This window comes from Cygnus atratus, chromosome 2 (genome assembly GCF_013377495.2).
Source record: "Cygnus atratus isolate AKBS03 ecotype Queensland, Australia chromosome 2, CAtr_DNAZoo_HiC_assembly, whole genome shotgun sequence".
NCBI classification, from domain to species: Eukaryota; Metazoa; Chordata; class Aves; order Anseriformes; family Anatidae; genus Cygnus; species Cygnus atratus.
Window position 1 is genome coordinate 97,768,442 of NC_066363.1, and position 25,080 is coordinate 97,793,521.

The window sequence follows — 25,080 nt, forward strand, 5'->3', positions numbered from 1 at the left end:
GTGGATGTGGCCATTACAATATGAAAATTTGCATAAAGCTGAGAGACACAAGATAAATACCATTTACATTGGATAGTTAGGGGGACTTCTGAGCATCTCTTATAATCAGGAAGAGACAATGATGGAAACTTTGTGGGTGGTGTTTCCCCCCCCCCCCCCCCCCCCCCCCCCCCCCCCACAGTGCCACAGGATGACATTCAGGTTGGTGTACCTGGACTTAGCTTTAACTGAAATATGGCAGTTGTAACAGCACTGAATTTAGGGAGGTATGGGGGAACTCAGCTCGCTTGTGACCTCCATACAGCTCAAAAGATGCAGGCAAGAACCCGATGCCAGAAATTGTAGCAAGGCTATCATCAATGAGATCTATCCTTAAACAAGTCACTTATGATCAAAACAACAAAAAAGTCACCATTTTTGGGCCCTCGGTTATTCCCATTCTGTGTAAAAGCTTCAGGACTAGATTCACTGTCTGGTAGCGCTAAGGTTTTCAGATGACTCATGGAAATCCCAACATGCTGGAAACGTCTTGGTTAAAAGGTACTGGCTGAGACTGTTACGTTGAAGTTTGAGTGATTTATGGTTTTGTGGTCATAACTGACTTACTAAATGTCTAGCACGTTTTCCTAGTCTTTCACACTCCTCCCCTTCCTTCCTCCCTTTGCCTTCTCTGTCCCCCTACTCCTTGCACACAGGTTTTTTCGGCACACTATTTTCTGCTAGTATTTCCATCTCTAATGAAGTCAGTGCCATGTTTTGATCTTCTGAGGCATTAGAAACAGCATTTAATGATTAACAGTGCAGTTGCATGCTTGGAAACAGTAACGAGACAGCCAGCTGACAGGCAGTCTTATCAGGGAGGTGGGAACACTGTAGAAGAGAGAAAATTTGCACTTTTCTAACAACACACATCTACTTGAAAAATAGTTCTCTTCCAGCCAGATCTCTCTCTTTGTGTTGACAGAAGACGTTCAGCAACTATCCCTATCACCGTACCTTGCTTCAAGCAATCTAGTAGTGCCATTGCCATTGTTTGAAAGAGTTGAAAATCAAAGCTCTCTTCTGTTATTTTTTTTATACCCAACCATCATCATTTTTATATATATATATATATATATATATATTTTACATTTGTACCCATTAAATAATTTGTCTCCTGCAGAAAACAGAAGAATGGCTATGGAATTCTTTTGGGGGAAGCATGGCTTCAATTGTGAGGGGGAACCATGCACAAAAACTTTAAATCCCTCTTTAATTACTTACTTGCATGTATATATGTAAATGTACACACATAGACAAATATATAAAAAAAAGATCAAGCGTGTATTGAACTTCCTATAAAAATGTGAGTGTATATTCAAATATATGTACTCTGCTTATACCCCCGACTGGCTGCACATGTGTTCACTCCGTGAGTTTTAAGAAGTGAGACCAGCAGCCTTTCTCCCCAGGGCAGCTTGCTGTCCATTCTGATCTTCCCCATGAACTACAGGCTAAATCTCTTCTTAATGTCGAGCCAGAGCTTTCTACTGTAGAAGAAATTTGCCTTATGGTGCACAGTGAGAAAGCCTTGAATAACTGCTTTCTTTTTCCTTTTGTAATCCAGTGTCTGAAATCCCATTTGTTTTCATAAGACTTGGCAGGTGCAGGTTGGTGAATGTGGGACTCTGAATCAGCATCTCACGTTAGTGACTGTAACAAATGAGGAATGCTTATATCTCATAAAATATATATTAAAGATGGTTCAATACTTGCCAATGCCATCTGTTTGTTAAATATTTAATAAGATATTTAACATCTTAAGTATGTAGTAATAGAATATATAAAAACCTCCTGGTGTTCTGTGGAAGGCTTCAGAGCTCACAGTAGGTGAGACCCACTGCATAAAGTAACAGTTGTTCTATCTTGGGTCCCCTGCTACACAGAAAACTCAATATGTTTAGGAGGATTGATGTTATTTCTGGAGCTCAGTCACATGAGGTGAGATTCTAGGTCAAAAGATGTACATAATGAAGACTAAAACTTAGTTTTTTTTCTGCTGAAAGAAATAACTTGCAATATGCTGTGGGATATTTGCTGGTAGAAAGGCTTTCTCCTGTAATACGGTGCTAACCTACAGTTTCTTTCAGAAGCAAATCTGTGTTCAGAGAAAACTTATGTTAATATACTTTAGTTGAGATCGATCTGAACCACAGTAATCCATTATGTTCAGATGTGACAAATTAAGTTAACGGTGATTTGTAGGTGCGGAGAACGTGGACTTGCAACATCTAGCTTTCGGTTTCTTGCAGGTTCATTTACCTGATAAATTACTTTCAGTGTTGATTTTTTTCCCCCCCTACAATTCAATATTTCAAGAAAATGTAATTCTTAATAGTTGCTGCTGCTGTATATAAGGGACTGGAGACCCTCTGAATGTGGAGCCCATGAGGGAGATGGCTCCACCAGGAGCAGGGGTTGGCTTCAATCCCACCTCATGAGCCACGGGTCTCAGCAGGAGGCAAGTCATTCTGGTTTTGCTCTGATCATCTTGCTTTAACCAATTAGGCTACAAGCAGTGGGCTGGTGGAGCAGGTGCAGAGCTGCTTTCCTCCGTGCAGAGAGCCAGATGGCCAGCTAATTGTCCCCGTCCCCGACTAAGTCTTGGCCAAGTCTCCTGCGCAGAGCTCAATTAGGCTGGTGCGCTGCCAAGGTGGGTCTTGGGGCTTTAAGAAAATGAGGACTTCAGGGACAGCTGGAGTTTTCTTGGCCAGTCTTCAGTGGGGTTAATTTCAAACCTTGAAATGGTTCCTATTTTTGTTTAGTTGGTTGTTTTTTGTTGGTGGTGTTTTGTGTTGCTTGGGTTTGTTTTTCTTGAAAGCAAAAATGCCTGATGCCTAACAGGACTCAAGACTTCTTGATCTGAGCTAAGACATCTTGCTTGTTACAAGACTGTTAGCGTCAAGGTACGGCTGCAGCAGAGAAAAGAAATCTAAGTAGCAACCCATATTTTGAAGCATTGATTCTCTGGAATTTTGCAGTGAGAACTTGTGCCTGTTGAATAACCTCTTACAGCAGAAAAGTTGCAGGTGGGACAGTGTTTGGGTTGGCTAGGCTTTCTATAGTCCTTTCGGGGGAATCTTTAATAAACCCTAACACTTTTATTCATAGTACAAAATGGGAAGATATGATGGATGTTTTGTAATGGATTGTAAACTTGCTAAAAGAAATGCAAATGAAATGTGTTTGCTTATCCATATGCTTATACTTAACGTAATAACTGCAGCTATAATCTGTGTAACCTCTTCATTTACTTGTTTGTGAAATGCTATGTGTAACTCCATCAGTTGTTTTTATGTCAAGACATTCAACTTTTGTTAGAATAAACCATTGTGGGAGATAAAACTGTTGGGTGCCAGAGGAAAGCATTAGAAGAAGCGGATTAAAGTTAATAGATCATTTTGCAGTGGTAGGGAATTGAGTAAAAAGGATTCCTAGGCATTTCCAAGGGGCTGTCTGTTACGTTCAATGCTGGAAAGGCTGTCTCTTGGTCCCAAAAGATACTGAAGTCCCGTGTTGATATTTACTCAGGCAGTTTGAGTACGCTGTCATTGAGTTCACAAGTAGCCTATATATGGAAGGATCAAATATACAAGTTAATACAATACAGCTATTTAGACTTTTATATGTACAGATGACGTATTCTTGTCTGATTTTTTTTTTACATCAATCATGCTCCACCTGTTTTCTTCAGCCCCATATCTGTCTTCCTTTTTTTTTTCCTTCAGTGTTTCCTCTGTGGGTTTACCCTACCAATTATACCCGGTGATTATGTAGCCAGTAGATTATACTACCTCTAGGGATGAAGGTGAAGAGCTTTGTGTATTCTCTGTTTTGCTTGTGTCTGAAGCTTGCACTGCACAGCAGATGAGCAATACCAGAAAAATCTGTCTGAGGTCTAACTTCAAAGAAGTGTTGTCTCTGCCCCTTTTTTAGGATGAAACACCAGAAAGAGAATGGCAATGGAAATACTTCTCTGGTCGTGCACGGTTAAATTCCCTGCCTCGAGAAGCAGTTGAACGTAGCTGGTGCGAGTTTGATGTACAGTGCCCTGCATGGCTTCCTGGGTTCTGGCTCGCCGGTAGAATTGAGGCATAAATTCCAGCCTTCACAACACATATGCAGCCATGTAAAATTCTATTTATGTGCTGAGGGTTACTAAGTAACAGTTGCTGAGGGAAATGCAGTCTTTTAACTTCATGACGTCTGTGTGCTTAAAACTGCCAGCCAAGTAGTGCATTAACATAGATTTTGCACATTAATGTAATGTGATTTGCTGTGGGCTATGTGCAAGCAAAATCTTTGGGAAAAAAAAAGCAGCAGTGTTGTTTGAAGAGTCTCTCTGCAGCTGGGTCTTATAAACAAGAGGTGAAACCCAATTTTCCGCTTTTACCTCTTCCTCTGCTTGACACATGATAAATATGGACCCTGATATATATGTATTATATGCATATTTATATCTTTATCTACCTGTAGATAGAGATAAAAAGGTGTAATCTATATGTTTTGCATTTGCGTCTTTCTTCAAGGGTAGGAGGGGTGAGTAGAAAACAAACTAAAAGCCCAATGTGACTCAGCCGTAGGCTGGGTGCTGGTAATACAAGGAGAAGTTTGTCCTGAGCCGCGTGCGTCGCCTCTAGTAACTGTGTTTACCTCTAATTTTGCACAGACATTATCAGAGGATTTGTTTTTTCTAAGGAAGGTTACCTCAAAAAGGTCATCTGTCTAGGCTGAGATGGAGCTTATCTACTGAAAGACATCCTACTGAAGTGAGCAATCTTTCCTTTAAACCAAACCAAACTTACAGTAGGGGCTTGAGCCGAAGATCTTCATATGTTGATGAAAAGGAGCTGTTGAACTGTCATTAATTCCTACAGTGGTTTTTTTAACTTATTTCTCCATTATAAAGCCACTTTTTGTCCTTGTGTATATGTACGTGAATTTTGCAGTGGGAAAGTAATATGAGCTTATTAAGCTGTACAAATTGCTGATTGTAGACTGTGGAGACCTTCATTTCAGGGAGGTTCTTGTATTTATTATACTGTTAGATCAGTGTACACAGGAGGTGTGCAAAAGTAAGTATAGGTAAGTAGCTACTACCACAATCCTTTTATGAAAGCAGCATAAAATGTCTCTAAGTCATAGTCATTAGCTTTCATAGATTTTTGTAACTTGTTTTAGCTGAATCCAAGGATGTTATTTGCTAATCGCCGAATATTGCATCACAGTTGGGGTGTGATAACAAGTTATTTACCTGGGCCAACGTTTGCTGCTCTCGTGAATAGTACAATAACTTTTGAACCTTGCAAAATATACTTGATCTATTCAGTCACGGCAATTGATATTTTTTCTTCTTGTTATGGATTATTTACTAAAACAAGTAAACGAAAAGCCCACAAACAAACAAGTACCCTTACATCATCATCACTTTAAAATCTGGGTACATTGATTTTTGTTCCCAGCATTATAATTCTCTTGACATTTTTTGACAGGGTATAATTCTTAAGTACTGCCTGCGTTTTTGCCTGTCTTTGAGACAGAATAGTATCTCAGCTTTTTTGTAGTCTCTCGTACAGTCCACCCATTTTTTTCCTGAGGCCAGTAGCTTTTCCCTCTGGGGAGAAATCAGTCCTGAGTTTTTCATTGCTCAGACAGGCTGCTGTTTTTCTGCAACTCTTGTGACCAGTTGTGACTGTTCAAGTGGTTTTAAACTGATGTATTAGCCACAGCTTTTCCCTTGGGAGGCTGTTGTTTCTAGTGACAATATTGGCTCCAAGCAAAGTATATTTAAAGCCTATAGAAGGAGCAAAGCAGAACAAAGAAAAAAATCTCAGCATAACTCTTAAGTACACATCTATTCTTCTAACCCCCTTTCTTCTCACTATGTAGGGACTTACAGGGGGCTTTCCTCTCAAATGACAAAGTTTAGGAGAACTGGGGTTATATCTTCATGCTAATAGTCCCTTTCTTTGCTGCATGCTTCAGGAGCTATCCTTCACTTCCAAACATCTGTAATACAATTATTTACAGTCATTTAACTTAGTGGATGCAAAAAATAAAGAAAGCCTTTTCTGCACAGCTATTTTCTGGCCAGTTGGCCTGTACCGGTAAATGGGGTTGTCCCACTTCAGATGCAGGGCTTTGCGTTTGCCTTTACTAAACTTCATGAGATTCTTGCCAGTCCGTTTCTGTAGCCTGTCAAGCTCCCTCTGGACAGCAGCTCTGCCTTTCCGTGTACTGAGCAGCTCGATGGTCTTTACTAAAGTCACTGCGTGATACTGGCTGCAGTGCCGACCCCTGAGGGATGCAGCTGCTGGCTGACTGCCAGCTGGACTTGGTGCCCTTGATCGCAGACGTCTGAGTCTGGTGGTGCAACCAATTGTCTGTCTTTTGTATTCCACCTACCCAAACCTTATCTTCACCTGTTGGCTGAGGAGAGTGGCAGACCGTGGGAGTTGGTGTCAAAAAGGCTGTGCTAAAAGCAGGGCACACACCACCAGTGGTTTTCCCCTCCTTCACTGAAGCAGTCATTTCACCACAGGAGACTCTCAGGTTGGTCAGACACTGGGTGCGTGTGGCATATCCAAGCAGTCTGTTCCCACCCACCTTCTTCACCCATGGAAACAGCTACCCTTAAAGCTGTTCGGTCATCTGCTTTTAACAAAAATATATAAAGAGCTAAGCATTTGAACTACAATTTATTAAGTATGGCTCTCACTTTACCAATGTGTTACTGCCTTTCACTTTTCATGCAGGTGTTTCTATTGAGAACAGAATGTACCCTATCTTTAACAGTCTCTTATAGCCCAGTAATGTACCGCACTTTGGGATACATGGTAAAACAAAACAAAATGGTGGAGATAAGTTGCTCACTCATGTATAGTCCTCTTTCTTTCAAGACAAATGCATATAAAGGGGAGAGAAGAGGCATAAAGCATATGTTCTAGTTGGTTGATGATCCTTGCTTGCTTGAAATCTTCCTGCTAGAAAGATGGGTGCTGGTTACAACTTCACAAAAGATCTGAAAATTAGGCACTAAATTAAAAACAAGCAAACAAAAAAAAAAAGTGGAAGTCGAGGGGGAGAAGAACAAGTTCTCCTGCCTGAAGGATGAGTAGAGATGCTGCAAAAGTAATACTTAGGTAAAGCACAACAAGCAAAATAGGAAACTTGCATTTTTAACACATAGCTCTTGAATTTCAGCATGGCGCAGGTATGTCTGTGTTCCCATCTCCCCCCCACTGTGATACTTTTGTTCTCCTGAAGGTACAGAGAGTTTTTATTGGAACCTCATTAGTTCCTCACTATCAGCATCTGATAAACTGAATCATCTTTTTAAATGCCAGTTTCTATTTGCTTTTTGGCTCACTAAGTGAAAAAGTGGCTGCTCATAGGTGTGGCCATGTTAGTGGTATTACCATTTCTCCTGTCTATACGTGAGCAAGAGCCTTTTATTGTCATCACTTCTGGGATTTCTTTACACTGGGATCTCTTTACACTGGTAGTACAGAAGGTGGACTTTTATTTTTACATTCAATTGGAAATTTCCGTTGCCTAGTCTTTCACAAGGTTTGGTGTCTTGTTTGACTTTACATTTGGAAAATTAAAGTTACAACTGTTTTAAAAAAAAAAAAAAAAAAAAACACTGCCCCTGTGAGCTGTTTACTTAAAAGGTGGTGGTGGTGGGGGGGGGGGGCATTTAAAAAACAAATCCAAACCAAAATTAAAACAAATGTGCTTATGAAGAATAGGGTTGTGCATAGTACAGATGGTGTATTTCTTATTTGGTGATTAGATTCTGTTCACACTTTTCAAAAGGTATGATAACAGCCTTATGAAACATTTATATTATGGAACATGTATCTTACCATATTGGACGTCTGAAGGCACTTTTGAAAAATGCTTTTTGATCTTAGGGTGTTTTTGGTGTGCTTAAACGGAAGCAATCATATATGCAGGCAAACCTCCCCGATTTCCACGTGAGTAATAGTGTGTATTTGCTGATGAATCAGGTGTCACCTGGGACTGAAGAAGCACTAAGTGAGAGATTTGGGTGAGTCATTTCCTCAGGCTCTCAAGGTTTGTCTTACCACTGGCTCATTGTGGTACGTAGAAATAAGTTGACTCAAGGTGACTGTTTCTGAGAGTTAGGAATGTACTGAATTCTTGATCTGTAGGAAAAAATGCAACATTTTACCTGTACTCATTGCATAACAAATCACAAAGTCATGGTAGAAACTATCCACATAACTTTACTGAAGTTTGGATAAACACAAGTAAGATTGCATATGTGAGTAATTCACATCTGCATGTGACAGTCTGGGCTACATTAGGGTGTAGGTGGGCTGCAGAGGAAGGCTCCAATATCTGAAGGTGATGGTGGAACTGATACAACAAATTGCTTAGCAGCCTGGTAGCCAGATCGCACAGAGTTCAAGCTCTGACTGATACTCTGTATGATGTCTGGAAGCCCCACTGAGATCAGGTGTTCTGATCAGGTTTAAAATATGAACTCATTAAAGTGTATTTATCTCACAACTGCATAAACATTCCTGTACTCTTGCTGCTGAACGAAACTGCATCCTAATGTCTTGTAGCTTGCTTCGTGCTTTAAGGGACCCCTATAAACCAACTGTGTGGCAAGGAATGAAATTGGCCTGTGCCATTCATTAACCTTTGCTCCTCTCTATTCTTTTTCTTGCTGTTGCTAGACCAGGGTCAGTGTGATTTGAATGCCAGTTTAAACGTTTACATGCTGATTGAACAGTTGCCTGAAAATAAACAATTAAAATGTCATCTCTCCAGGCACCTTTGGCTATACAATCATTTCTGTTTTTTTTCCAAAGTACATTTTGCCTCTAGGACTTTGTTATTCAATTCTGAGATGTGAAAGTTCAGTTACTGGACATGCAGTTTAGTGTTTCAGCTTGTTAGCTTTGTACACATACTACAATGACCCATTTGTCTTCCAGTCATATTGGTGCGATTGTAACTCTGCACAGTATTTCTTGTGAGAGTGCCTCTGTGTCAGTTTAAAGCACGGAGGAAAGCATTGTTCACTCGTTCTGCTTTTAGAAAATAAAATCACAGAATTGCAAGCAAAATCAGGGGAAGAGGTAACTGTTTTTACATGAATCATTGACATAATGCCATTTACACAGTGGTGGTTGACAAATTTTGCTGTGACCTTCGTGAAAAAACACGTAGGCTTTAATGGTGAGTTCAGTAGAGCCTCTTGTGTAGAGTCCCAAGAGTTACGACTCTCACTGTTGGCTGCATCATGAAATTGCTTGTTTCTGAAGAAGGCATCAAAGAAGAAAATATCAACTTCTGTGTAATGTCACCCTTCCCACCTCCTCCGAGCTCTTGCCAAAAGAGAGATCTGTGATGGCCCTCTCCGACTGCTTGCTGAAGGCTTTGAGAGAACCTATGGGATGACTGAAGAGCCAGCTCCCTAGCTTTCCTCTCTGAAGATAATAATAATGGACCATGATCTTGTGCATATAAACATTGGCAAAGGGAAACAATCATCTCAGTAAGGGTCTGCCCTTCTGTTCCAGCAAAACTGAACGTTTCTCCTCGTGTTGGGGTCATCTTGTGTAGCTTTTCCTTCTTGCTGGGGTGGATTGCTTTGTGTTAATTTTTCTGAGATTCTCCCGGGTTGTGTTGTAGTGTTTTAGTGCTAATTAGGTGTATCGTTTTGTTATTTATTGTAATTTTTATGACAGTCTTTCAGGTTCTGTTTAGACAGCTTCTGGAAAATGACTGACAGCTAGAATATTTCAGAAATCTGTTAAACCTTTCTTCAGAGCATGCATTTTGTGGTTAAAAAAGTAACTAGGGAACATGGGGAAGGGATCATTGTTTTGCTGCTTTTAACATGCCTTAGGCAAAACCGTAAACTGATTGTAATCAGCTTTCTGAAATTGTTTTCTTAATGTCATATTCAGAAAAGTAGGAGTGTGTACACTTCAGTATACCTAGTTCTTTGGCTCTAGGATGATTTTCCCTAAACACGAAAAATCTAGATATTTTTCTGTGTTCTGGTAAGGAGTTATATTTAAATTTCATTGACAACTATGGTTTAACAGTTGGCTAACACTTGAGAGACTTGCGATGGCCTGCTGAGAAGGTCTGCCAGATTTGGGCCCACAGTGGGACTGCAGGTGACTGGATCCTTTGGACAGTGGTGTGGCTTTCTCAAAAGGGAGTTAGTGTCAAAATTTAGCATTTTTTCTTTTTCTTTTTTCTTTTACTTCCTGCTAATTGCCTCGTATGACAACTGATGTTTCTAAGAATTGATGGACAAAGTCTCTCTCTTAACATGATGTATTTTGTATTTTTAAACACTTTAGTGCTAGAGGAATGTGATTGACCCTGTATTTACAGGATTTCTTTGAAGGAGGGGAAACCTATGCCACAAAAGAATAAAGGATGTTTTACAGGAACCATTATTGATGAAAAATTTTTGTTCTTTTTCACCATCTTTTTGTTGTTACTGTGCTTTTTTGTTTGATTGTTTTAACCGAGTTGTAGCTTTCCAATTTAATGAGGAAGGAGAAGAGAACAGAGAAACCAGACCGCCTGCACGAAACCATTTCCCTGCTCGTGTTGTTTGGCCTTGCCTGATCGCTGTTCAGTGCTGATGATTTAAGCTTCAGTTCTGGAGGTCTTTTACAAAGCCATATACTCTCGAAGTGAATAGAGTGTGTGCCTGTTTGTATTAGTTTCCTTAAGTGGGAGTTGAAAGGCATCATAGCAGTATTTGTTACCATTACGCAGGCTATTTTGTGCCTTTATCAGCTTCCTTCAACTGCAAAGCCTTGCTGCCATGCCAGCTGTATTTCACAATTCTTATCTGAGAAAAGCAAAACCAAAAAACTATTTACATTTGGAAAATTGTGTTTTGATTGTTTGGTGAATATAACCCCATAAATCTTGACATTTGAAAATACTGTCTTTTAAGTGCTGTTTGTGCATTTATTTGCAGTACTCTCAGGACCTGAGCTCGTTCCAGGAGCACTGTGTAACAATACTCAGATTCTTTCAACATCTTGAATTTAATATCGAGCTATTTACATCAAATAGCTTGTGCCATTCAGTTATTTAGCCCAACCTTTTGTGTTTTGTCTGGATAGGCAGGAATGCATGAAGGCCTTGTGATCGGTGGCTTGTTCATGGCAGCTTCTCTCCTGGCCCGAGGGAGGACACATGGCTGGGCAGTGAGGGGGCTACACCCCAACGAGGAGCTGAAACATCATTTTTTCTGGGTTAAAATATCTTGCCAGTTGAAAAGACAAAACTTTATTTTTCTCGATGTGCTCTCCCTCATGATGATAAATACAAATAAAAATAAACAAAATAACCCAACATCTTGTAATAAGACTTAAGAACCTAGTCTAGTGGGAGGTGTCCCTGCTATTTTTTTTAGGTAAATATATTGTAATATCAGGCAACTTGGATATAAAATTTCTAGCGTTGACCTAGAAATAAATATGAAGAGTAGAGACTGCCAAGTGATCCAAAGCAGTGAAAATAGTCTTCCCTCAAAATCACTGTATTAGAAAAATTCCCTTCTAATATTAACTGCTGGGAGTTACAACTAATTCTTTTAATTCTTGGCAAGCAAGAGTAAAGCCTTTTACTTTTTTTTTTTTTTACTTTTTAAATGATGAAAATGTCTTGGTATGTTTCAGGGAATTGAAGTAATGTAATTTTGAATCTAAAATGCTTTCATGTATCAGTTTCTGAGTCTTCTTTCCTCATGAGCTAGGACTTGGGAAATGAAAATTAAATTAAATTCAAGAAGTTGACAGTCCATTATTGGTGTTTGGTGGAAATTGTTTCCAGGCATGGTTTCTACTCATGATTTAAACTCAGAAGGGGTTTGGATTAGTCTAATGTATCTTTGCAGGTAGAACACTGAAAAAGTTGTTTAAATGTCTACCCTTTTTAGTGTTTGTTTTTTTTTGTGTGTGTGTGTGTGTTTTCTATTTATACCTTCTTAATACAGAGCAAGCACTAAAAAGACACTCATGTTATTCGGTAAAGCCCATCCTTAACTGTGTATAGAAATGACTTCTAAGTGTATGTTGTCATCTTCATTTTGCACCCTGAAGGACTGCTACTTGTCTGTGATTGAAGCAAGAATAAAATTCCCAAAGTGAAATTCTAGCCTGCCTGAAGTCTGTTTTGGTGCTGGGGAACTGAGCAGAGCTCAGCTGTCATCAGGAGCTGTTGCTTTCTATGTGTGCCTAGCTGACACAGTTATGCTTCAGCTCGCAGCCTGCCTGAAATCTGCTTTGGTACTTCAGGTCCATATAAAATATTTTCCTTCCAGGTAATGGGAGAAAGCAAAAAAAATTTGATTCAGCTACACATTTTCAGCCCCTTTGCTGTTCCAGAGGAGCACACAGGTGAAATCCTTGTGGTGCTGCTTTGAGGCGGCCTTGTAGCACTGCGGGATGCGGTGCGGTATTCCTGCGTCGTGCTTCACTGCCACCTGCTTCGCCTCACGTCTCACTTCCTGCGGCTAAGACGGGCAAATCAGCAGCCCTACTGCCACAGCCAGTCCTGTACATAGACCCCGATGGAGGACTCAAGGCTGAGGATCTCAAAGAGTCTGGGCAATGGCAAATGTTTTGCTTTTTATTCATTACCAATTGCCAAACTCAAACCCGTGATACAAGTTCAGAGTACAAGGTTGAAAGGGAAGTTTTGCCTGAAAAACAAGATATTCTTAATCCTCTGTCCCTGACTAGTGAATTTAGTTTGCATTTTTTTTAATGTTCGTAGTTTTGGTCATTTTTCTGTTGTTTCTTGTTCTTTCACTAGTTGCTAGTTTTTGCATCTCTGTGCCTTTAGCTTGGGTGTATTCAGATGCTTAGGTGACTTGTTTTCTTCTGGTTTATCAGATATCCCTATTCATTCTTTTTAGATCTTATCAAAATGCTAGCATGTATGAGCGGTTTCACTAGCAGAAGGAAACAGGATTGGTTTTGTGTACTTTTCTTTATTATTGCCCTTCAGAAGGACGTCAGTGGTGGTGGCACTGGAAAATTACCCATCCATTGGGGTTCAATGCTGCCCTTGTTCGATGTATTTGGGAAAGAGATTGCAGGCTGCACCATCAACATAGCATTTTGGACTTAAACCATGCCTTTTTTAGGGAAAAAAGGAGTGAAATATTTGTACTTCCTCAACGTGGGGCTAAAATGAATGCTCAAAGGAGTGAATTGGCAAACGTTCAGTCCAGATGGGATAAAGATGGTGAGTGGACTGGGAAAGCATGGGTATTGATGGCTATTGCTCTTCAGACTACTCTGGAAATCTTCTTGAGCGCCTTTGGCGACTTCAAGCTATTTGCTTGAAGTTGAAGTGCCTGTTGTTTCTGCCTTGGCTGATCAAGTGCTGTTATGCCTCCTCTTTGGTCCATCAGGGCAGGAGCTGCACCTGTCCGCGTGTTTTCCACTTCAGGAAAAGCGCCTTGGATCGGAGCGGGGAGCATCTGCGCTTTAATAGCGTTACGTTCAGGTCAAGTGCTCTGGAGGTTGTTGAAACCCAGCGTATTTCCAAGTGCACTTTTAGGTCCTTGTATTGATCTTGATGCTTTGGTATTGCGTGTGCCACTGCGCCTTTTGTACAGCTGGGGGGTTGTCGCCCTGCCGGGGCTGATCGGGGTGGGATCGGCAGAGGAAACAGCAATTCACTTCTCTGTCTGTGCTTGTCTGCAGCAGGCGTGAGTCACAGTCAGGCTTCCTGTGCATGGTTTCAGCCCTGGTGTTGCACAGAGTAAAAGACACGTGACAGGATTCTTGCTTCAAATTGAAAATATTGACCTGGAGCATGTTCGTCTGCCTTGTCTTAACTTGTTTTTGCGATTTCTGTGCTGCTTTGGGAGCATTGCCGATACTGCCCGCATCTCGGGGACCTGCAGAGTAGTAAGAGGTCGCACACATAAGTTTTTCCTCACAGGATACATGGGTTTGGGTGTTTTCTTTTTTCAGTTCACAGAATTGTTGTGAAAACCTTAATCGTTATACGGGACTATTTTTGTTTTAGTTTGTTTCCCAAATAAACTCTGTCATTTAACACCTTTCTCCCAGATGCAATTAGCTTGTGCCAGTGGAGCGGGCACAGTAATGTAATCACTTATTTTTATTTTCTCTCTATTGCATGCCTGAACCTCCATCCTAGCACCAGGGAATACCTTATGGACTAGTAAAGGCCATAACCCAATTGGTAAAAACTTGTTCCTGAACAAAAACAGTTTTAAAATGTCCTTCATAAATGGAAGCAAACAGCAAAATAGTGCGGAACTGGTAATGGGGAACGTAGCAATATTTTTAGATGGAATTTGGTCCTACTTATTGCAACCCTTAGTATCTTAGGGTTTTTAAATAGACTCGGTGCATTTCTTCAATGACTTGGACAATGTGTTTGAGGCATCTCAGTCCTTTTTCAAGTCTGTCTTGAGGGTTAGTGATGGGATCCTTTTGTTTGAAACTTCTTTTGAAATTCTTCATTTGGTGACAAGAGCAGCCCCAGCACTGCTGAAGCTGAGTGCCAAAAAACTCTCCTTGGAAGACTCTCCCTCTTTCTCTCTCTTCCCCTCACCTTTCTCTGTCACTTTTTCATTCTGCTGCCTCATATCTTGAATAAGATTTTGACAAACACAGAGGTATGTAAGAATAACTACTCCATATAGAAGTTGTTGAATAGAGGATATTTTACGTATTGCGTTTCCAAAGCAGGATATAAAGAACCTGTAGAAATGAAAATTGTACTGGGAGTATCAGGTCTACCAGAAAACTGGAGATAATGGCTGATCAAGTTGCAGTTTGAGGGAGTACTTTGTTTATTTGAAAATGATTGGGAAAATTATGAAACATTTTCATGTCTGGTGGGGAATGAAGAAGGAGCTGATATCAGAGCTCCCTGGAGTATTGTTGAGAACTTGAAGCTGTGGAGCTAGCACAAACCCAACTTCAGTCTGGCATAACCGTGTCGTGTGTAGTGGCAGTAGCCTCGCTCAAGGGGGTAGGAATTAACCACCATGGCACTGTTAAGATTCACCGTTCAGGTTCTGTGTAACAAACGGGATGTTTCCTAATATGTATGTCAGTTTCCATGTTAATGGCAGGTGTGATGAAGGATCTCCACAGTCAAGAGGAATTAATGGCGGACTTCAGGAAGATGCCTGAATACATTCGTTAATCCAGGTAGAGGAGATCTCGGGCCAGGCAGCGTGCCTTGAGTTCCTGCTGTCCACAGGGTTGTCCGCAGGGTCTGCTTGGTTGTGCTAAGCAGCACCTGTAATGTTCCTCCCAATGAACAGGAGCTAAAAACTTTGAGACTAATGGAGGTCTTTGAGGAGGCAATAAGGAACTTTTCTCAGACTCATTCTAATGAGACTTGCCTGATAGCACTATTGTTAGCACTTAGTCTAGTGATGCAGAACACGAGGTGATAGTGGCAAAGAAAATTACCCCTGTTAAGAGTGACTGAGGTAATTCTTGCCCATTTCAGCTGTTTGTTATTTAGAGAAATATTCATGCATTTCAGACTTACTGATATGTGCATCTCTATCATGTTACAGTCACATTGTGAAGCAGCACATATCTATCATTTACAAATTTACTTGTTTTCTTCCCCAGGAACTCTGTGGAAGGTCAGTTAGCTCTGTTGAGAAGAGGCAAAGTATATAATGTCCTGAAGATGTACAGTCACCTGAAGATCATATATCCATTATGTGATTATTCAATGAAAGGCAGACTTATGTTAGAGAAATTAGGTGAATATCACTGCAGAAGTGAAATATCAGGGATGGTTTGCTGAGTTCTTTAGCTGTGTCTGGAGTTGTATGATTTACTGCTATGGGTACAATTTGCATTATTAAGATTATTATTGCCTGCAGCGACTTATGCTTTATCTATTCTTCCAAAATGGAGGCTTATTGCCAGTCAAATCTGTTTTTGTCTGCTAGAAACTTTTGTCTGTCTTCTGAGGTGGTGTCTGTTGTTTATCTTAAATAATTTTGTAAATCTAATGTAGAGGAGGAATCAAATGTTTTATCATGCCCCGAGTTCTGCTGGGTCTTGGGGAGTTATGTGCAGGGAAAGTAACAGCTGTGGACAGATAGAAATGGAGAGATGGATATGCTGGAGAGAGATGGATATTCACAGCCTGTGGTGTTTTGCTGCAATTAGAGCTTCTGATATCAGCGTGGCACTGAAAAATATAGGAAACTTAAGTATATTTTCCTTTCTGCCTTTGGGTTGGTGCTAAGCAGACCATCTGAGCACATAATAAGAGTACAGAATTTCTTGTACAAGGCAGGGGTGGATGTCAGCACAGACAACATAAAACTCTACTTTGGATAGGATTTCACAGATTTCTTTAATTCTCTTGGATAAAACACTAATTCCGCTTGAATGCTTGTTTGGTTTCTGATGAGAAGTTTTGATTTGTCTGTGTTTTTTCTTTGCAAAATGAAGTCCTCAAGTAACAGTTTTATGGTTAAAGGAAAAGAAACAAGCCGTTCCTAACTAGTATGCAAAATGGCAAGGGAGCTTAAAAAGTTGGCTTGAGTACTCAAGAGTACAACTTTTCACTTCCGAGACTTATGTTTTCTTGAGGAAATGAGCTGCTTTGGTAAATGCAATATGCTTAACAGTGTATTTTAACCTGGCCTGCTACTGTAGGGTCTGCAGAACACTCAGCTTTGTAACTCAGCATTTCTTAATATTTCCTATTTTGTTAAAGATCCTCTAAATAGGCACCGATAGCAGCAAAATACAAACCAGCCTTGCTTTTTGCACTAATGTGTGTGTACATAGCCAGAACATGATTTTCACATCAGTATTAGTTGTGGAAAATATTTTGATAGCTGCCAGTTATTTGTATATTTACATATAAAAAATTGTGAAATGTTTTTTAGTATGGAGACTGCGGTGCTCACTTGAGACATGATGGGATGCATGAAATGTGATGGAAAGCAGGTAAACTGAGTCTCAAGGAACTGGTGATCTGCCACAATGGGAAACTGGGCCAAAAGTGTCTTATAGCAGAGTATAACACAGGTTTCAGTTTTATTGAAGTTGAGTCAAGAGCAGCTGTTATATACACACAGTCGCATATATGCAGTTACAGTGTATACACACTTCTTATTTTGAAACTGCTTTGTAAAATGGTACAAGTATTTCTGGGCTGTGACAGCTTGCTGTGACCTGTTGTTAATATGAATTAGGTGCTAACTTGCTGCTTTAGATTTTTTTGTTTGTTTGTTTGTTTTTGTTTTATGGCATTTTGGACCAAGAGTGGCCTGATTCCCTAAAGAAATGCAGCTCCACTGTGCTTTGGTAATGAGCTTTGCAGTTTCTCTTCTGATGTTAGAGCACCTGCAGAGATGGGGTTGTCCTTCTCACTTCCCCGAAGTGCAGGTCGGAGGCCTTGCTTCAGGAAAGCATCTAAGCACACAGAGAGCGCATCTCATCTCAGGAGACTTTACTTCAATTCTGGTTTGAAGCAAATTTTTGTGGTGATGCTTTGGATAGAGAGAGAGAAGGAGTTACTGTGAACTTTATTTAAATATATAAACCTAAATTTGATGTAATCTATAGTTCTGGGGAACTGATCCTATAAAAATAAACTTATTTTGCCAGTTACTCCTGAAATTGCGGTGAGTGCTGAACCTGCAAGTCAGATCTAGATAGCATTACATTTGCTATGATAGGTACAAAGGGCCTTTATTTTACAACCCGCCACAAGCACTTTATAACTGTAGGTAATTAATCCATCCTGGCACAGCTCAGGCAGTGTAAAGGAATATGTTTTCACTTTCTGTTTATTGGCTGGAAGGATTGAGATACTCGAGAACTTTCAGGACACTGGAAGAAAGAATTAAATCAACCAGCTTATATCTTGCCTTTTAAAATCTGTTTTAGAATAGAAATTGTTTTTAGAGTATCTGGATCATCAATTGCTCCTTTGCAGTTATTTTTCTTGTATCATGTTTGGTAGTAAAATATTAGCTATGCCAGTAACAAGATGTCATGTAAGTTTTTGGTGCAAATAATAAAGCAAAAGAAATCTTTTTAAAGTTAGCTCTTTTTGTTGTTGTTGTTGTTTTGTATAAGGAGCCATGCCAAAGAGACTTGCATCCAGCCATGTACTGTCATGTTTCAGACTTACACTCTCAGGCAGCTTTCCTGTTGACATCTTGGAGCTGACATCTGTCAATGCCGACAACGTAGCTCATCCAGGGAGCAGGCAACGCAGCTGCTATGTAGTCTTCCCTGGTGATTTAACTCAACCCAAAATATCTCAGGGCTCTGTCTTTCTAGCTTTCCTGAGAATGCCAAAAACATGTTTTTAGAGTGATGGATGCGAACGTCTCCCTAGAAAGAACACGGTGTGACAACTCACTCCTTTGAGTACCAGCTGTTTTGTTGCTGCTGCTCTTGGTGTCTTGCAGCAAGTTGCAGACGCAACCATTTCCTAAGAGGAACAAGAGCACAGAGAATAGCAACCTGCCTCCTCCAGCTTTACAGTACACTAGATATGATGGAATACACCCAAAACTTGAGCTGACAAGCACTATCTTTGCACAACCTGGAGCAATAGCTCTGATGACAATTTCAGTTGTCCCCTTCATCTTGGAGAGCCCTGAACTCGGTTTGCTCATCTAATTGCATGAATTTTGTCTTTTCCGTGATGGCACGGTGGTTGGGAGCTTTTTGCTTTTAGGCTCACTGCTGGAGCAGATGCCTTCTGCTTTTTTCAGAGTAGAAGGCTGGTCTCCATCTCTTACAAAAATGATGTAACTGAGTTGCTGTTCGCTATGGTGCAAGGAAAATAGGGTGGAGAGCCCAACTTTAATATATAGGTAACTGAGCCAGTGGCCTCTACTGGTTCTGTAAGCCAGTACAGGCACCATGGGCCTTGGCACATGCCTCTTGGACAGCACCTGCACACTGCAACTAACACAGGATAGCCGCGGGGACAGGGCTCAAGCATTTGTGCTGATCACGAAGTCGCTTGTCTAAAGCAGTTGTCTCTCAGTGTACTCACTGCTGGTTTGTGACCATCTTCCTGAGGGACACTAGTTCCAGTTAACGCAAACTGAGGTGAACATCTGCTAAAACTGACTGTCTCCTCAGCTTTGAGATTCATAGTTGATGGATTTTCTGGTTGGGATGTTCAGTTCGGTACCTCAAAAGAGTGCAGAATCCTTTCTCTTCTGCAGGTCCTTTCCTCTGAAGCACAGTTTCTCCCCTTTCTTCTTGTTTCTGCTTTTCTTAACTCTTGTCTGCTGCTACTGTGACACCGTTAGGCTTCCTAAGTCTTGCTTTCTTCTTTTTTTCCAACAAAGCTTGCTGTCTGGCTTGGAAGTCTCTTGAGTTTTTGTGCCCTAAGTTCAACTGCTGTGTTGTTTAGGAAGGTTGACAGACTTAGTCAAACTCTTTTCTTTTATCTGCTGTGCAGTTATTAACAAGGGGAAATAAGAGACTGCTTACGGTTTGGAAGTGTGCTGCAATTCCGAGGGCAGAACTAGTATTTCTCATGGACTGTATAGCAGCATTTCCAAAATGTAAGGCAGAAATTATAAATTGTACAAAGGTGATTTCTTCAAAACATTATAAAGAGTCTTCTAAATGAATGCGTACTCGAATAGAGCAGTATCTGCTCTTTCAAAAACACAGGCATTCTACATTCCTCTTTTTCTTTCCCAATTCATAGTTAACTCTTTCCAATAATATTTAGTATCGCATCATTCACTTGATATCCAGCACTCAAGAGTTGACCATGCATGCAGTTTACTGTCTGCATTGCTGCAAGCATGCATATACATTTCTTTTGGGTACCAAAGTAAAATATTTTGAAAACGCAAGGCGGTTTCTTTTGTTGCAGTTTTAGTGGTGTGGGGTTTTTTGTTTGGTTTTAATAGCAATGTAACTATTTGAAACTCAGTGTTTGACAGGTTAAGGCTCTTCTAGCGCAGGCTTCAGTCTTTTCTAGATAGGGGATGAAAAGCTTTGAATCCCGGCAGTCTGCATTCTGAAGCTGTTGGCTTATCTTTGGAGCCAGTCTAGCACTGCATAGCTAATTGGCAATTTTTTTTCAGAAACAGGTAAGTGCTTGTGCTTCAGATGGTCAGTGCAGTGGTTAAAGACTCGAGGATGGCTGCTCCCAAGCAACTGTAGCTCTCTCTATCTCACTTACCTTTGCTTTGTAAGGAGAAATATTTGTGCACTGTCTTCTGATCCCTTGGCTCACTAAGTCAACATTGGAAGATGTCACTAGAAAGAAATAAAGTATGAGAAGGAAAGATGGAAACTCAGAAGCCTGTCATGGTTTTTAAAGATCTTGCTCTTATTCTACTCATTTTAGATGTCTTTTTTAGGCCTGCATCTTACGTCCTGTAGTGCTGTTTTAATGTGATTTAAATATAAACATTGGTAATTTGGGTAAAATAAGGGGGTGAATTGTGAACTGCTCTGTTACGTACTCGCTATTGCTAGTTGCTACTCAGTAAGTGTGAGATAGCAGTAAAGGTGACCTTATTGCTGAATGAGTGGAAAGCTCTTGTTACAGAACCTTCTTCTGTCACTGAGAAATTTATTAAAATAATCTCAAGTGGAAACTCAAAAGTCCAAGTCAGATGTTTGATAGGGAACTAAATTAGAAAAGTTCTAGGTAAACACTTTTGGTAAATTAATATTAGAAATGCCATTTCTTCTGTGTTGCTTCCCCCTCTCTTCCCCTCCCCTCACCCCCCCACCCCCCTCCCCCTCACCCCTCCCAACTTAAAATGGACTGTATTTGGTCTTATTTGATAACAACATTTTATTTTCTTTTTTCAAAGACTAGATCTTTGGTGATGGGTAGGGACGCTATAAACTTGAGCTCAGTGAGAATCTTGCCACTGACATTAGAATTTCACTTCAGTTCTCTTTCCAGTGAGCTTGGTGAATAAACAAGTAAAGCAAATTTCGTAGACAGGCACCTAAGCAACATGTCAAAGATGCCCAGCTTTGTTTTGAATGTGTGTAAATATCATCTACACGCACATACACAACCAAGTTATCCACTGTGCTCTAATGTTACTTTTGTTAGTGTCCCAGTCCCAGTTTCTTGTCTTTTTTTTTCATTGTGCACATGGGAAATAATTTTAAATCTCTTTCATTGTGGAAGAAAATACAGCATTAGAGAGGAGGAGGCAATGGCATATGAGAACATGTTACAGTCAGGCACATCAGTAATTTTACTAACAGCACCACCATTAGTGCTATGGTATGACCTTAGAGTTTGCACGAAAAGCTCATCCTATTTGGAAAAAGAACCTCTCTAAAAATTGTACAGACTTTTATTTAGCTATAAGGAAAAAAAAGAAAGTGTCAACTGGAAGGAGAAATATGTTGTAGGACACGTAGCCATGCATCTTTTGGGAGAGTTTGCTTAATGTTAAATTAAGTAGAGGTGCAAGGAAGACAGTGGTGAAAATGTTTCATAATGAAACAGCAGAGAAAATGCAATGATTTAGGCTTGAGAGCAAATGACTGAAAAGTAGAGGGGAAAAAAATAAAATAAAATAAAAGAGGAAAAAACAACACAGACCAAAAAAAAAAAAGTCCGTGTTTTCTGAGAATGTTTTCCCTCAATGTTTTACAAAACATATGTAAGAAATTCTAAAGACACCAAAACCCTCACTGTTAATGCTTCTGTTTTCACTTAAGAATTCTTGCACAATTAAGAATTCTTGCATAATTAAGAATTTTGAAGAATGTTTCTGGTTGATGACTTTACAAGACCTAATCTGAAGAAATTTTTTTGTTACAGAATGCTGAAACCAAGGTGGAAGAGGCAGCTAAAGAGAGTCCAAAAGCAGCAAGACTAACACAGCAGTCTTCAGAGGACAATGAAGTATTTGGTGAGTTATTCAGACAATTGGAAAATGTTACCTGATCTGTTTGTTTTTGTGTGTTTTTTGTTGGTGTGGCTTTGTTTTGTTTTGTGGTGTGTTTTTTTTTTCCTCTCTCCGAAAAACAGAAGAAATAACTCCTTTAAAATCCATGTCATCTACCTGAGTATGGGCAGTACAACTCCAGAGAGACGTGGAAAGGTGGAGAAAAGGGTGAAGAAATAAAGAAAGAGTGATCAAAGGACTGAAATGTATCACCTCTGAAGAAAAATTTGTAGTTAGTTACTATAGGGGAGAGAGTGAATGCAAGTCTTCAACAAAGTTAAAGATGTATGCGGTGAGAGAGAAAATGAACTTTTCTCTGTCCCTGATGGATAGAACAAGCTGTCATTTCTTTAAATTGCAGAAAGACTCAATTAAATGTTGGCTAGGGGAATCCTAAAACAAATACTGAAACATTGGCATGCGTCATCTAGAAAGTGTGGAGATTCATCATCGGGGGCCTTTACAAACAGGTTAGGCAAGTAACTGTGTAAACTGATATAAGAGAGCTCATTTTGTGGCAGAAGGATAGACTGACTGTCTGATGACACATGAGGATGCTTGGAGGCCTAGATTTTAGATGAGTTCCTCTTGCTGTGATTTTTTTTCACGGGTTGTGCTGATAGCTTTCATATCGAATAACAAGACTATTTTTGGCCTCTTCTTCTGAATTAAGACTGGGAGAAATAGCAGGAAACCTTCGTTTTTCCAGCTTTATATAGATTTTATGGTAGTGGAAATCCACAAAAAAAAAAATAGTAGTCAAAAATTAACGCAGGAAACGCTGAAGATGTGTCAGTTAATGTAATATTTAGCTCCATTACATTTTGGAGTGGAAATTCTACGTCTGCAAAAGTCATGTGGATTTTATTAAGGCTGACTAGCTTAAAATTTTGGATGATTCAACTATTTATGTATACAGTAAGGAATTATTTTTGTTCTTTCTAGGTACAAAAGGAGTGGAGGGTGTATAACTAAATTTTTCTTACTATATGTGGAAACAATGCATGTCCATTTAAACTGGTTTGGGCTAAAATCATCTCTCCTCTATGAGCTAATGTAGTGTGATTAGCACATGAGCCTGAATTCCTGGCTTAAATTCTTCCAACACTGATCATACAATGCCAGTGGCTGAAGAATCCACAAGTGGACTTAAGTGGACATAAGAACTAGGTTTCAACTTTATTAACTTAGTGGCGAGGCTCTTACCTCATTTCCTCTACGTCTGCTCCACCAGTTATTTGCAGCAGATCCAGTGCTACTGGTTACAGCGCCCCACGGCACTGTATAATGCCCGCCTCAAACTGCGCCCTTTCTCGGTTCAGATCTCTCTAGTGCTCCTCCGGTGAGACGGATGGAGACAGCAAAGCAGGGAGACTTCAGTCTACTTCTTTCTACTAGTGAAATCTCGGGCTTTTAAACAATGCCTCTGAGGCTCTGAGACCTCTTCTTTAGTCTGATCACTAGCTCCAAATAGTAGTGAACTAAACCAGCAGTTAGTTGTTCAAACCTGTGGCACTTATCACATATGGGGACTGTCAAATTTAAAAAAAAAAAAAAAAAAAAAAAAAAAAAGAGAGAAAAGAAAAAAGGGGGGCTTAGGGAATTAAAAACATGAAGTTCACTATTGGTATGTTTAAATTTATTGTCCAGTGATCACTGTGCAGTACAGAGTAATAACCTCACTACAAATTCATTTGCTAATTTTAGAAGGTCAACATGCAGTGTCCTACGTGTTCTTTAAAGCTAATGATTTACTAACAAATTGTGAAATATTTCCATGTTCTAAATCTGTGAACTGAATGGCTTATCTAAGATAAGCCAGTGATCAACTTTTGCTAAGTTGGCAATACAAGAAGGAAAATTTCTTTCCAGCTCTAAAAACGGTCAGCATCTTGTATCAATCCTTTACCTTTTACGAATGAAGTCTGGCTGGTTTGCTTTCTAAAATTAGATGAAAACTGGCCAGAAAGAACTGGCAAGTATGGTGCAAATAGAGTCTGTAATCTTGTTCTTGTTGACCCTTTTGCAGTGAAGAAATCAAAGGCTGAAGGTGCAAAGGCAGTCACTTTAGTGTGAGACTCCCTGAGAGTCAGGGAGGACGTTTTTTGCAGGTACAAGTTTTATGTCTCCGAGAATGGCACTGCTGTACGTAACTGCCTTTCCCTGCCCTTTCTGGGCAATTTGTTAAGAGATTCATATCCAGTGTATAGAAGATAAATGAAAAGCTTCAGACAGCTCTCCATAGGTGAGGAATTTGTTGTCCTGTGATTTAAATGGTTAGATTACAGGCCCTGCTCACTTACTCTCCCTGTCTTGATCTATTTCAAGCCATCCTTCATTTCTTTCTTCTTTCTTTCTCCCTCGTGATGCTAATTATAATGAGTGTCAAGTATGCACCAGGAGTTGCTTAATTTATAGCTTCAGCTTTGACTAGAAACCCTCTTCCGAGGAATTTTAAATAGCTTCCAGCCTCTTTGGGAGGCTGCAGCGCAGCCTTCCTTTTTCACATATATCACCGTCTTCTGTGCTTTCTTTTGCGCAAAAGATCACTTTCCCTAGCTTTATCTGGACAATGCCACCCCCTACAGAAAGGTTAGCACAAGGAAGCGAAGGATTCAATTCCAGCCTGAAACAGCCACCGAGCTCCCTTCGCAGAGGGGGGTCTCGCACCTCGACTCGTGTTGTATTACTGTGCACGAGCGCTCAGCGGGCACCCACAGGAGTCCGGACCCCTGAAATCACTGTGGCTGTCCCTCTGCACTGAGCCACCCGGTGGCAGCAACTGCCAGCCCCCAGCAGCCCCCGGAGCGCCCGGACTGCATGAGCAAAGCAGGCAGAAATCTCTTTATCTCCCCCTCTCCAAGGTTAGTATTATCTTGGGCCAGGTGACAAGGTGATTTATCAGGGAAAGGGAACCCTCTGTACTGTCGACAGCGTGGAATATGTGCAAGTGCTAGAGGCTGTTATACACTGAGGATATCTGAGGGAGCTGTACTGCTTGAATATGTCAGTGTTTCTTTTGGAAATACTTGCTTCTAGAGAAAGTGTGGTTTCTGCTGTCCTTACCAGCTGGG

At 40.3% G+C, this 25,080-nt stretch overlaps 1 protein-coding gene across 31 annotated transcripts in view; it reads left to right on the plus strand.

Annotated features, from left to right (window-relative positions):
• The window catches only part of MBP (myelin basic protein), a 115,599-nt gene that overhangs the window by 32,976 nt on the left and 57,543 nt on the right, over nt 1-25,080 (plus strand). For 27 of the 31 annotated variants that reach the window (XM_035550651.2, XM_035550647.2, XM_035550663.2 and 24 more), the window contains one exon: nt 21,880-21,970. In XM_035550651.2, coding sequence (XP_035406544.1) covers nt 21,880-21,970 — 91 coding nt within the window. The other 4 variants (XM_035550660.2, XM_035550659.2, XM_035550665.2 and 1 more) reach the window with 2 other exon arrangements.